Source organism: Mirounga angustirostris, unplaced genomic scaffold, assembly GCF_029215605.1.
Source record: "Mirounga angustirostris isolate CCGP_5_RB_7025 unplaced genomic scaffold, mMirAng1.0.hap1 SCAF_9, whole genome shotgun sequence".
Taxonomy (NCBI): Eukaryota; Metazoa; Chordata; class Mammalia; order Carnivora; family Phocidae; genus Mirounga; species Mirounga angustirostris.
Window position 1 is genome coordinate 17,437,543 of NW_026991717.1, and position 14,789 is coordinate 17,452,331.

At 43.8% G+C, this 14,789-nt stretch overlaps 1 protein-coding gene across 1 annotated transcript in view; it reads right to left on the reverse strand.

The window, feature by feature from the left end:
• The window catches only part of LOC123862269 (protein FAM169B-like), a 62,787-nt gene extending 48,320 nt beyond the window's left edge, over positions 1-14,467 (reverse strand). Inside the window, exons 1-3 of the mRNA XM_064569714.1 lie at positions 14,458-14,467; positions 12,464-12,597; positions 441-540 (exon numbers count right to left, since the gene is read on the reverse strand). Of these exons, the coding sequence (XP_064425784.1) occupies positions 441-540; positions 12,464-12,597; positions 14,458-14,467 (244 nt within the window). The remainder of the gene's footprint in view (positions 1-440; positions 541-12,463; positions 12,598-14,457) is intronic.
• Positions 14,468-14,789: the final 322 nt, after the last annotated feature.

A 14,789-nucleotide genomic window follows, 5' to 3' on the forward strand; every position in this document is an offset into this window, starting at 1 on the left:
CAAAACCCCACCCAATCATCACCTTGCAAAATCCCCTCCCATCCACCAGCTGCGTGGCCCCGGGCAAACTGACCATCAGAGGCCTCATGCTGCAGAGGGCGATGAGACTCTCCAACAAACGAGCTCCACCCTGTGCACGCACCCCCTACAGATTATTAACAAGAACCGCAAGTGCTACCCTCAAAAGCAGCTCAGGATACAGCCATCGTGGGTGAGAGGGAGTCCAGTGTCTTAATACAAAAACCCACATGTGTGTGAATAAACACAAATAATGTGCTAGCTATCAGATGTCTAAACGCTGAAAATACATCCCTCCTGCTTTGATATTCATCTAGGTCCAGCCTCGGAGTCCAGCCATCAGTTCCGACATAGTTCTTTCCATTAGTTGTAAACAATAAAATCACAGTCCCTGTGTTTTAAATCCATTAGTAACTACCAACCTGTCTTCGTGTCCTGGGGATTAACCAAGACTAATATTTTATGTTGAGGTTCGTCACGGTGCACAGTGCAAAAGCAAACAGACGAAGCTTCAAGTTTAACCTGAAAAAAATAACAAAATCGGCATTTTGTTCTGTCATCAAAGTAAGGGCACAGGAAATTACTTACCAATTAATTAGCGCAGTATTCACTGGAAGAACACTGTTGCACGGAGGTTAATTTGACAGGATGGAAGCAATGTAAAAATGGAGACCTTGCCCACTCTGAGTTAAACACAAGTGGGATGGAACAAAGGCCCTTCCTCTGTCTCCCTCCCAGCCAACCGTCCCCGTCCCTCATTTACCTGCCCATCCATCCAAGTACCGATTAAACACCCACTCAGCGGATACCCTTCCAGCCTTTGCCGTCCATATGCTTCGGGCCCCCTCAGCCTTCCACACCCTGATCCCTCCCCTTGGGGCTTCAGCCTACAAAAGCTGATGGCCACACCCCCACCTCAGGCCTCCACCTGCCAGGCCACTCCATGGAAACAGCCTGAACAAGCCTGTGTCCACCCCCACCCCCACGCCATTCAGGCTGCCTGCTGGCCTGCCTCAGGTCTCTGCAAGGGGTCTCAATAAACCCATCACCCCCTGTGGGTCCTGCAGGCTCTGCTCTGGCTCTGGGGCAGCCCAAGGGTAGAGAACCTCTGCTGTGAAAGAGAGAGAGAGAACAGTGCTGGTGCCCATCTGCTTATGAACAAGAGGAACACCAAGCCGTGTGTGGGGGCCTCTAACGCTGGGACCCTCCCAGAGCCTTCTGGAAAGCGCCAGTATCCCAACCCTCTCTGTGGCCATCGGACGCATTGCTCCCAGCTCCCAAAGCAAAAGGTCAACATTAGCATTAGCGAAGTCTGTGTTGAAAACCAAGGAGAGCATAAGAAAATGAAAAGAGAAGGTGTCAGCTGAGCTAGGCAGGCAGGTCACCTGTAAAAGTTTAGCAGGCCTCCATGCTTTGAGAGAACTGTTTCCTAACAAATTCTGAGAGCCGCAAACATTTGGGTAGCCCCCTGTCTTCAAGTCACCTGCAGGGAGAGTCTCCGAGCTGGCCCTCCCCTCCCGCGGTGGTTATGTGAAGCACAGTTCACCCACCAGAGGGCTGTTAGAGGCCATTAAAATCATGTACAGATGCGCCAGGCTGGCTCAGTTGGGGGGGGAGCATGGAACCCTTGATATCGGGGTTGTGAGTTCAAGCCCCACGTCGGGTGCAGAGATTCCTTAAAAATAAAATCTTTAAGCGGAGCAAGATGGCTGAGGAGTAGGAAACCTGGATTTGGTCTCCTCTCAGGAATTCAGCTGAATAGGGATCAAACCATTCTGAACACCTACGAACTCAACAGGAGATCGAAGAAAAGAAGAGCAGCAACTCTCTGAACAGAAAAGCGACCACTTTCTGGAAGGTAGGACGTGCGGAGAAGTGAATCCGAAGCGATATTCGGGAGGATAGACGGCGGGAGAGGGGCCTCCGTCGGCCGCTTCTGGCAAGTGATAGAACCACGGAGCACAAAATCGGAACTTTTAGAAGTCCGCTCCGCTGAGGGACATTGCTCTAGTGGTTAAGTGGGGGGTGGAACCCTCTGGGACAGTGGGTCTCAGGACCCTCGGGGTCACAGAAAGACCGGGGGTGCCTGAGTGTGGCAGAGCTCCCAGGTATCGGAGCAGGGAAGCCGGCTGCAGAGGCAGAGCCCAGGCGCAGGCTCTCAGCTCAGGGTGGCCATAAACCGTGATCCGCGGCCCAGTCGGGCCCCTGCTCCTCCAGCAGGGACCCAACAAGCGGCAGATCCAGGGAGACTCCCCTTCCTCCCCCGGGAGGAGCCGCACGGGAGTGCACCGCAGGGATCTGCTGGGTTTGGAGACTCTGCCCGGGGTCGGGTGCCAGAGGTGGAGGCGCGTGGTCGCAGGCCGGGCGAGCGCAGAGTGCGGCCGGAGACCGGGGAGACGGGAGTGACTGACGGATTTTCTCTGGGGGCTCACTGAGGAGCGAGGCCCCAAGTTCTCGGCTCCTCCGGGGCGGAGATTGGGAGGCCGCCATTTTCACTCTCCGCCTCCAAAGCTGCACGGAAAGCTCGCAGGGAACAAAAGCCCCGGAGAGCAAACCCGAGCAGATTACTTAGCCTGGACTGGGCAAGGGCGGGGCAATTCCGCCTCCGGCAAAGACATTTGGGAACCATGGCAACAGGCCCCTCCCCAGAAGATCAGCGAGAACAGCCAGCCAAGACCAAGTTTACCGATCAATGAGAAGGGCAGAACTCCAGCGCTAGGGGACTACTGCACATAGAATTCATGGCTTTTTTACCATGGTTCTTTACTCTTCCAAAGTTAATTTTTTTTTTTTAATTTTTCTTTTTCCCTTTTTCAACGAACATCTTATCAATCCCTTTTTTAAAAAACATTTTTATTTTTCATTTTTAGAGTCATATTCTATCACTTCATAGTAGTTACCCGTATTTTTGGCATATATATATAAGTTGTTCTCTCTTTAAAATTTTGAGATAGTTTCTTCTAACAGATCAAAATATACCCTAAATCTCTAGTAAATGGTTTTTTTCTACTCCCCTGCCTGATCACATTCTCTCCCTTTTTTTTTTCTTTTTTCTTTTTTTAAATCCTCTTCTTTCTTTTTTCAAACAACTTCTTATCAATTCCTTTTATAAATTTTTTTATAATTTCCATCTTTACAGTCATATTCCATCCCTTCATCATGTCAACCCTTATTTTTGTACATATATAAGTTTTTCTTTCTTTAAAATTTTGGGAGGCACTTTCTTCTAAAAGACCAAAATACACCCCAAATCTAGTGTGTGGCACTGATCTATATACCAGCCTGATCATATTTGATCACATTCTGTTTTTTTTGTTTTGTTCTCTTTTTGTTTGTTTTTATCTTTATCTTTTTCTTTTTCTTTTTTTTTCCTTTTTCCTTTTTTCTCTCTTTCCCTATCTTTTCCCACTGCTTCAGATCTTTTCTGATTTGTTTAGAGTATATTTTCTGGGGACGTTGTTACTCTGCTAGCATTTTGTTCTCTCATTAATCTATTCTCCTCTGCACAAAATGACAAGACGGAAAAAATCACCTCAACAAAAAGAACAAGAGGTAGTACCGACTGCCAGGGACCTACTCAATACGGACATTAGTATGATGTCAGATCTAGAGTTCAGAATCATCACTTTAAAGATACTAGCTGGACTTGAGAAAAGCATGGAAGTTATTAGAGAAACCCTTTCTGGAGAAGTAAAAGAACTAAAATCTAACCAAGTTGAAATCAAAAAGGCTATTAATGAGGTGCAATCAAATATGGGGGTGCTAACTGCTAGGATAAATGAGACAGAAGACATAATCAGTGATATAGAAGACCAAATGATGGAAAATAAAGAAGCTGAGAAAAAGAGAGATAAACAACTATTGGATCACGAGGGCAGAATTCGAGAGATAAGCGATACCATAGACGAAACAACATTAGAATAATTGGGATCCCCTCCTACACTGTTGGTGGGAATGCAAGCTGGTGCAGCCACTCTGGAAAACAGTATGGAGGTTCCTCAAAAAGTTGAAAATAGAGCTACCCTGTGATCCAGCAATTGCACTACTGGGTATTTACCCCAAAGATGCAAAAGTAGGGATCCGAAAGGGTACGTGCACCCCGATGTTTATAGCAGCAATGTCCACAATAGCCAAACTGTGGAAAGAGCCAAGATGTCCATCGACAGATGAATGGATAAAGAAGAGGTGGTATATATATACAATGGAATATTATGCAGCCACCAAAAGGAATGAGATCTTGCCATTTGCAACGATGTGGATGGAACTGGAGGGTATTATGTTGAGCGAAATAAGTCAAACAGAGAAAGACATGTATCATATGACCTCACTGATATGAGGAATTCTTAACTGCAGGAAACAAACTGAGGGTTGCTGGAGTGGGGGGTGGGGTGGGAGGGATGGGATGACTGGGTGATAGACACTGCGGAGGGTATGTGCTCTGGTAAGCGCTGTGAATTGTGCAAGACTGTTGAATCTCAGATCTGTACCTCTGAAACAAATAATGCAATATATGTTAAGAGAAAAAAAAAAGAAGAAGAAGAAGGTAGCAGGAGGGAAGAATGAAGGGGGGGAAATCGGAGGGGGAGATGAACCATGAGAGACAATGGACTCTGAAAAACAAACTAAGGGTTCTAGAGGGGAGGGCAGTGGGAGGATGGGTTAGCCTGGTGATGGGTATTGAGAAGGGCACATTCTGCATGGAGCACTGGGTGTTATGCACAAACAATGAATCATGGAACACTACATCTAAAACTAATGATGTAATGTATGGGGATTAACATAAGAATAAAAAAATTTAAAAAAACAAAAGAAAATTAAAAAAAAAGAAAGTTTGAGGTCAAGATGGAGATGGTCAATGTCCTTTCTCACAGACATGTGAGAGAGCAACATAACCAAATGTTACATTTAGAGAATCTAGGTAGTGGGTATGTGGGGATTCACTGTACAATTTACAGCTTTTCCAATGTTTCAGTTTTTTTCTTAAATGTTAAGTTAAAAATAGTCCCTCTTCCCTGAAGATCTATTACAATCTGTTCATCCCTGTGCTATGTGTTTTAGACATATTACCTCTAATACTAAAAAGACTAAATTTATTAATAAAGCTATTTATTATATTTTCAAAAAAAAAAAAAGAAGAATTGGGATCCCAGAAGAAGAAGAAAGAGAGAGAGGGGCAGAAGGTATAATGGAGCAAATTATAGCAGAGAACTTCCCTAATTCGGGGAAGGAAACAGGCATCAAAATCCAGGAAGCACAGAGAACCCCTCTCAAAATCAATAAAAATAGGTCAACACCCCAACATCTAATAGTAAAACTTACGAGTCTCAGAGACAAAGAGAAAATCCTGAAAGCAGCTCGGGACAAGAGATATGTAACCTACAAGGGTAGAAACATTAGATTGGCAACAGACCTATCCACAGAGACCTGGCAGGCCAGAAAGGACTGGCAGGATATATTCAGAGCACTAAATGAGAAAAATATGCAGCCAAGAATACTCTATCCAGCTAGACTGTCATTGAAAATTGAAGGAGAGATAAAAAGCTTCCAGGACAAACAAAAACTAAAGGAATTTGCAAACACAAAACCAGACCTACAAGAAATCTTGAAAGGGGTCCTCTAAGCAAAGAGAGAGCCTAAAAGCAACATAGACCAGAAAGGAACACAGACGATATACAGTAACAGTCACCTTACAGGCAATACAATGGCACTAAATTCCTATCTTTCAATAGTTACCCTGAATGTAAATGGGCTAAATGCCCCAATCAAAAGACACAGGCTATCAGATTGGATTAAAAAACAAGACCCATCGATATGCTGTCTGCAAGAGACTCATTTTAGAACCAAAGACACCCCCAGATTGAAAGTAAGGGGGTGGAGGGGCGCCTGGGTGGCTCAGATGGTTAAGCGTCTGCCTTCGGCTCGGGTCATGATCTCAGGGTCCTGGGATCGAGTCCCGCATAGGGCTCCCTGCTCCTTGGGAGCCTGCTTCTCCCTCTGCCTCTCTCTCTCTCTCTCTCTGTCTGTCTGTCATGAATAAATAAAATCTTAAAAAAAAAAAAAAGAAAGAAAGTGAGGGGGTGGAAAACCATTTACCATGCTAATGGACACCAAAAGAAAGCTGGGGTGGCAATCCTTATATCAGACAAATTAGATTTTAAACCAAAGACTGTAATAAGAGATGAGGAAGGACACTATATCCTACTTAAAGGGTCTATCCAACAAGAAGATCTAACAATTGTAAATATCTATGCCCCTAACATGGGAGCAGCCAATTATATAAGGCAATTAATAACAAAAGCAAAGAAACACATCAACAACAATACAATAATAGTGGGGGACTTTAACACCCCCCTCACTGAAATGGACAGATCATCTAAGCAAAAGATCAACAAGGAAATAAAGACTTTAAATGACACACTGGACCAAATGGACTTCACAGACCTATTCAGAACATTCCATCCCAAAGCAATGGAATACACATTCTTCTCTAGTGCCCATGGAACATTCTCCAGAATAGATCACATCCTAGGTCATAAATCAGGTCTCACCCGGTACCAGAAGATTGGGATCATTCCCTGCCTATTTTCAGACCACAATGCTTTGAAACTAGAACTCAATCACAAGAGGAAAGTCGGAAAGAACTCAAATACATGGAGGCTAAAGAGCATCCTACTGAAGAATGAATGTGTCAACCAGGAAATTAAAGAAGAATTTAAAAAATACATGGAAACCAATGAAAATGAAAACACAACTATTCAAAATCTTTGGGATGCAGCAAAGGCAGTCCTAAGAGGAAAGTATATAGCGATACAAGCCTTTCTCAAGAAACAAGAAAGGTCTCAAGTACACAACCTAACCCTACACCTAAAGGAGCTGGAGAAAGAACAGCAAATAAAGCCTAAACCCAGCAGGAGAAGAGAAATCATAAGATCAGGGCAGAAATCAATGAAATAGAAACCAAAAGAACATTAGAACAGATCAACGAAACTAGAGGCTGGTTCTTTGAAAGAATTAACAAGATTGATAAACCCCTGGCCAGACTTATCAAAAAGAAAAGAGAAATGATCCAAATCAACAAAATCATGAATGAAAGAGGAGCGATCACAACCAACACCAACGAAATACAAACAATTATAAGAACATATTATGAGCAACTCTATGCCAGCAAATTAGATAACTTGGAAGAAATGGATGCATTCCTAGAGATGTATCAACTACCAAAACTGAACCAGGAAGAAATAGAAAACCTGAACAGACCTATAACCACTAAGGAAATTGAAGCAGTCATCAAAAATCTCCCAAAACACAAAAGCCCAGGGCCAGATGGCTTCCCAGGGGAATTCTACCAAACATTTCAAGAAAAATTAATACCTATTCTTCTGAAACAGTTCCAAAAAATAGAAATGGAAGGAAAACTTCCAAACTCATTTTATGAGGCTACCATTACCTTGATCCCAAAACCAGACAAAGACCCCATCAAAAAGGAGAATTATAGACCAATATCCCTGATGAATATGGATGCAAAAATTCTCACCAAAATACTAGCTATTAGGATCCAACAGTACATTAAAAGGATTATTCACCACGACCAAGTGGGATTTATCCCTGGGCTGCAAGGTTGGTTCAACATCCTCAAATCAATCAATGTGATACAATACATTAACAAAAGAAAGAACAAGAATCATATGATCCTCTCAATAGATGCAAAAAAGCATTTGACAAAGTACAGCATCCTTTCTGGATCCAAACTCTTCAGAGTATAGGCATAGAGGGTACATACCTCAATATCATAAAAGCCATCTATGAAAAACCTACAGCGAATATCATTCTCAATGGGGAAAAACTGAGAGCTTTCCCCCTAAGGTCAGGAACGCGGCAGGGATGTCCACTATCACCACTGCTATTCAACATAGTATTGGAAGTCCTAGCCACAGCAATCAGACAACAAAAAGAAATAAAAGGCATCCAAATTGGCAAAGAAGAAGTCAAACTCTCACTCTTTGCAGATGATATGATACTTTATGTGGAAAACCCAAAAGACTCCACCCCAAAACTGCTAGAACTCATATAGGAATTTAGTCAAGTGGCAGGATATAAAATCAATGCACAGAAATCAGTGGCATTCCTATACACCAACAACAAGACAGAAGAAAGAGAAATTAAGGAGTCGATCCCATTTACAATTGCACCCAAAACCATAAGATACCTAGGAATAAATCTAACCAAAGAGGCAAAGGATCTGTACTCAGAAAACTATAAAATACTCAGGAAAGAAATTGAGGAAGACACAAAGAAATGGAAAAACGTTCCATGCTCATGGATTGGAAGAACAAATATTGTGAAGATGTCAATGCTACCTAGAGCAATCTACACATTCAATGCAATCCCCATCAAAATACCATCCACTTTTTTCAAAGAAATGGAACAAATAATCCTAAAATTTGTATGGAACCAGAAAAGACCCCACATAGCCAGAGGAATGTTGAAAAAGAAAAGCAAAGCTGGTGGCATCACAATTCCGGACTTCCAGCTCTATTACAAAGCTGTCATCATCAAGACAGCATGGTACTGGCACAAAAACAGACACATAGATCAATGGAACAGAACAGAGAGCCCAGAAATGGACCCTCAACTCTATGGTCAACTCATCTTTGACAAAGCAGGAAAGAATGTCCAATGGAAAAAAGACAGTCTCTTCAACAAATGGTGTTGGGAAAATTGGATAGCCACATGCAGAAGAATGAAACTGGACCATTTCCTTACACCACACACAAAAATAGACTCCAAATGGTTGAAAGACCGCAATGTGAGACAGGAGTCCATCAAAATCCTAAAGGAGAACACAGGCAGCAACCTCTTCGACCTCAGCCGCAGCAACTTCTTCCTAGAAACATCGCCAAAGGCAAGGGAAGCAAGGACAAAAATGAACTATTGGGACTTCATCAAGATAAAAAGCGTTTGCAAAGCAAAGGAAACAGTCAACAAAACCAAAAGACAACCGACAGAATGGGAGAACATATTTGCAAATGACATATCAGATAAAGGGCTAGTATCCAAAATCTATAAAGAACTCATCAAACTCAACACCCAAAGAACAAAGAATCCAATCAAGAAATGGGCAGAAGACATGAACAGACATTTTTCCAAAGAAGACATCCAAATGGCCAACAGACACATGAAAAAGTGCTCAATATCGCTCGGCATCAGGGAAATCCACATCAAAACCTCAATGAGATACCACCTCACACCAGTCAGAATGGCTAAAATTAACAAGTCAGGAAACGACAGATGTTGGCGGGGATGTGGAGAAAGGGGAACCCTCCTACACTGTTGGTGGGAATGCAAGCTGGTGCAGCCACTCTGGAAAACAGTATGGAGGTTCCTCAAAAAGTTGAAAATAGAGCTACCATGTGATCCAGCAATTGCACTACTGGGTATTTACCCCAAAGTTACAAAAGTAAGGTTCCGAAAGGGTACGTGCACCCCGATGTTTATAGCAGCAATGTCCACAATAGCCAAACTGTGGAAAGAGCCAAGATGTCCGTTGACAGATGAATGGATAAAGACTAAGTGGTATATATATATATATACAATGGAATATTATGCAGCCACCAAAAGGAATGAGATCTTGCCATTTGCAACAACGTGGATGGAACTGGAGGGTATTATGTTGAGCGAAATAAGTCAAACAGAGAAAGACATGTGTCATATGACCTCACTGATATGAGGAATTCTTAACTGCAGGAAACAAACTGAGGGTTGCTGGAGTGGGGGGTGGGGTGGGAGGGATGGGATGACTGGGTGATAGACACTGCGGAGGGTATGTGCTCTGGTAAGCGCTGTGAATTGTGCAAGACTGTTGAATCTCAGATCTGTACCTCTGAAACAAATAATGCAATATATGTTAAGAAAAAAAAAAAAAGAAGAAGAAGGTAGCAGGAGGGAAGAATGAAGGGGGGGAAATCGGAGGGGTAGACAAACCATGAGAGATGATGGACTCTGAAAAACAAACTGAGGGTTCTAGAGGGAGGGGGCTGGGAGGATGGGTTAGCCTGGTGATGGGTATTGAGGAGGGCACGTTCTGCATGGAGCACTGGGTGTTATGCACAAACAATGAATCATGGAACACTACATCTAAAACTAATGCTGTAATGTATGGGGATTAACATAAGAATAAAAAATTTTAAAAATAAATAAATAAATAAATAAAATCTTTTTTAAAAAATGTACAAAGCATTGTATCGACATGGAAAGATGTTTATTACCGACCGGACTGTATTGTGAGAGAGACCTGAATGTTTAAAAAGTATATGCAGAAATAAAAATCATGGAAACACGTCAAAATATTCACAGCAGTTAACTGTGATTTTTTTTCATTTTCTCTGTCCCTGGTGATAGTTCCTAAATATTATACAACGAGCATACCCTGGTTTATTGCCAGAAAAATCAATAAGTATTATTGTATTTTAAATGTGATAGGGCAGTTTCAAGACCGGAAACAGTTACGGGCGCCTGGGTGGCTCAGATGGTTAAGCGTCTGCCTTCGGCTCAGGTCATGATCCCAGGGTCCTGGGATCGAGTCCCACATCGGGCTCCCTGCTTGGCAGGGAGCCTGCTTCTCCCTCTGCCTCTCTCTCTCTGTCTCTTATGAATAAATAAATAAAATCTTTAAAAAAAAAAAAAAAGACTGGAAACAGTTAATTAGGACTTTTCCGAGAACCAGAGCAATGTGGTGTGATATATCCTCAAACCACCTTCTCATCTTTCTTTTCGTTTGGAAAAATTTCTCAGGATTCCAAAAGAAAAGTTAAATTTGCAAAAGCAATGAGGAACTCTGATACTACCCCAAATGAGACTATTTCAACTGCTAAGTGATAGGGCGTGTCTACAATTTCTTAAGGAAATGCCAAAATGGTAGGAAAACAATTGAAAATATTCTCATGAAAATTTATAAAGTCCTTTCAGCATTCCTATCACATAAAAACAACTTTTTTTAAGGGCTGTCCTATTTTATTATGTTTTTGCTAATAACACTAAAATTATTCATTCACTGCACATACTTACATAGTAGGTTTTTTTTTTAAGTAATGTAATCTCAGAAATAAGGGTGAAATGAAAACAGAGGACTGAAAGGGCATCGTAGAGTCCTTCGGAGCTCTCGGATTTCACCCGCTTCTCAGGTTACACCTAGCCTTCCCCACACTCCATCCCACCCTGCAGCCCACAGCCCCTGGCTCCCCCAAAGAATTAGCAACCCTAACCCTAAGGGAGAGCTTGCTTCCTTTTTCGGCATAACTGCCACTAGGGGGCGCTGAAGGCGTGTGAGTGCTGGGACCTCAGTCTGCAGCTCCACAATGTAGAATCACCCAGGGGATTCTTCTAGGAGTTGATTATGAACTAGCATCTCCAAAGTCTCAAGGAAGCCACAACTGTATAAGCTGCACAAGCCACTGTTCTAATGAACTCTGGAACAACTTCAGTACAGTGAAATAAAACTCTACTATGCTGGACAGACAGCAATGATATCATCTGGTACGAGTAAAATCTTCTACATACAAAACAAGAAAATCTTGTCTCTTTGAACAGATCAGACTTAAATCTGAAAGAAAGGTGACTGACTGAGGTACAACCCAAGATTCACATATTCTTTTCACTTACTGCATGAGAAAAACCGTTCTTCAAAATAACGCATTTTTAAAAATTTCACCCACAGTACCACCGTCCTAACAAACGGTTTTCATTTCTCTCTGTTCTCTCCCAGTCCTTAGCCAAAAGGTTATCAGTTCTAAAAATCACATTGATGTAACCAAATTCCAATTGACAAAACTTCATTCCAAACCACAAAATTTTAAAACTGAGCCAAACTTTAGAGACCAAAGAGCAACCAAGCCCCTCATTTTACACATGGGGAAACTGAGGCCCAACCAAGCATTACGTAAACACAGGGTCTCATTTAGTCCTTGTAATAACAATACAAGGTAAGTTCTGGGGGTTTTTTTGTTTTTTTGGTTTTTCTCCAAATAGGCTCCACACCCAACGTGGGGCTTGAACCCACAACCCTGAGATCAAGAGTCCCATGCTCTCCTGACAAAGCTACCCAGGCACCCCAGTAAGCTCTGTTATTGTCCCAATTTTAGATATGAGAACACCAACACCAGAAAAAGTTAAGACACTTGCTCAAGGTCACACAGCTAGTAAGCGATAGATGTGGGATTCATAGCAGGCTGTCTCACTCACCACCTTGCATAACCGGACTTACCCTCAGGACTCCAGAATGCCATTCTAGAATTCCTTCTGCTTCTCAAAGTGCAATTATTCTAGTATTCACTCCAGAAGTAGTTGTTGTTGTTTTTAAATCTATAATACTCTTTCTAGTACTAACGTTCTACTTTCTAGTAAGTTAGATTTTACAGAGCTCTCTACCAACAAGGAAGACCACACATACCTGCTCCCCCGTAGGAAGAGAGAAAAGCTCTACTGAGGGCTGCATCCCTTCCCTAAGCGTGGCATAGTAAGCCAGGGCTGCTTCCCGATGCCTTTCAGGGTCATCTTCCAAAATATCCACTGGGTAAACGCCTGCTAGGGGAAAAAAGACAGCAAGAAATGACATTAGTTTTATTCTTTTGTTAAAGGGGAAGTCCCTCATTTCCGAAGTGTTTTTTTTTTAAGCATACAAGTAACACTTGCCGTAAAAATCATGTTCCCCTATTTTTTTCAAGGTTTGGTTTTTTTTTTTAATATTTTATTTATTTGAGAGAGAGAGAGGGAGAGCACGAGCACAGGGAGGGGTAGAAGGACAGGGAGAAGCAGACTCCCCTGATGAGCAGGGAGCCCGATGCAGGGCTCCATCCCAGGACCCCGGGATCATGACCTGAGCCAAAGGCAGATGCTTAACCCACTGAGCCACCCGGGAGCCCCGTTTCCCTTTTTTTTTTTTAATGAAAAAATAGTTCTGCATCAGGTGCCAAAAGAAAATAGAAGACATTCCCAATGGCAGGGTTGGCAGCGACCCCGGGGAGATAGGAAGTTCTACCTGTCCCACCGCCTTAGGATACTACAGAAACTTCCTTGCATACACCAAACCACCAAATGGTTTCCCAGGTATCTTCCCGGAGGGAAGCCCCAGTAGCTATGTGCACAGGCAGGGACCTGAAGAGCCCACACTAGCTGGTGAGAACCTTGATAACTGTGACAAAATCCAGCTTGAGTTACGATTTTGCCAGCCTCCATATTCGCTGTGCAGGTTGATGAGATCTGCCAACTCGTCTCCTCGTGCTGGGCTACTGTTATATAGAGAGTTAAAATGTACTTGTTGGTAGGAACTGCAAACGTGTCCATACACAGGGAGACTACTGTACATATTCATTTGCACATTTCCCCCTGGCTCTTCCTCAGTGTCTCTTTCTTGTCCTCACACTTGTAGAGGAAAATTATATCCTCGAAGAATCATCCAAATTGATAGCATCCAATTCAGCTCAGAAGCAGTGGTTAGTTTTCCCCTGAGATGCTGGCCGGCCTCGGGCTGGCATGTCCCCAAGTGGGAGAGGGTTCTGCGGTCCCCTCTTTTCTGTGGATCCTGCCTCTGATTCGGCTCTGGGCCTCCTATGGGGGGAGGCTGCCGAAACGGCCACTTGATCCTCCCCGTCCTCCACCTCCTCAAGACAGATAAGCCTTCACTCACAGAAATAGTGGCTTCCCACCTTTCTGAGTTTCCAGTCCTTCCTGCCAGCCACTTTTCAGGAAAGAGAGGCTGTTGTTAGCGGCAAAAGGGTTCAAGTCTCCAGTCTAAGGAGTTTGCCCGTGTGAGTGTTACCGCCATGGACGAGTTACTGGGGGAAATGTTCATGGAAAAGGGAGGACGTCCAGAGCGGCTGCGGACAAGACCCCCACCTATGCATAAGCCCACCTCCTGCCCCGGGCTTGACACACTGGACGTGTCATGGGCACACACAGAGAGTGACAAATCGCTGAGCAAATACATTCTCCCACTACCCAATTTTTTTAAAAGTATTTGAGGATAAAATGTGCCCCAAAAAATGACAACTATAAATGCACAGATACAAAGGTTTCAAATAAAGACGAAGAATTAACAGTCCTCTTGATGACAATGAAATAAGTCAATGATGGACTCTGGGATCACTCCCTCTATAAGTATGTCTGTATAGGCAACATATTCTGCTGTGAAAGGCACACGCTTGTAGACACCCACGTACGTGCTCAGCCAAAGAAGCCCAGACCCCTCCCCATGCACCCAGAACCCTGCCCCCCCCACACACAACTGAGTGGACAGAGCCCCGGGCTAAAACTCTAGGCCCCTCCCCCTACTCCCTACTGGGCCTTCCAAGCCTAGAGCGTAGAGGCTGGATGGATCCAGGCTGGAATCCTGGCTCCTAACTCAAGGTCCACTTCAAACCTGTCACCAAGACCAGCCTGCCTCACCTCTCTCCATGCTCGTCCTTAGTCCTGACGCTCAGCTGCTCACAACAGCCTCTAGCCTCACCCCTCCTGCTTGTCCACCCTCCACTAGCCACCAACCAAAATAACCCAGCTGGGTTCCCTGGGGCCGAGGTGCAGCAGGATGCTGAGCACTCCCCACCCCGTATCTCAATGAGTTAGCTTCACCGCCATTTGCAGACGAGGAAACCAAGGCCAAGAGGAGAATGCTTGGCTAGTCAGCAGCAGGTCTGACTGAGCTCAGGATCTGTGCAAAACACTCAGATTATGTGAGTGACCCAGCCCAGAAGGCCCTTAGAATTCCACGCCCCCTCCCC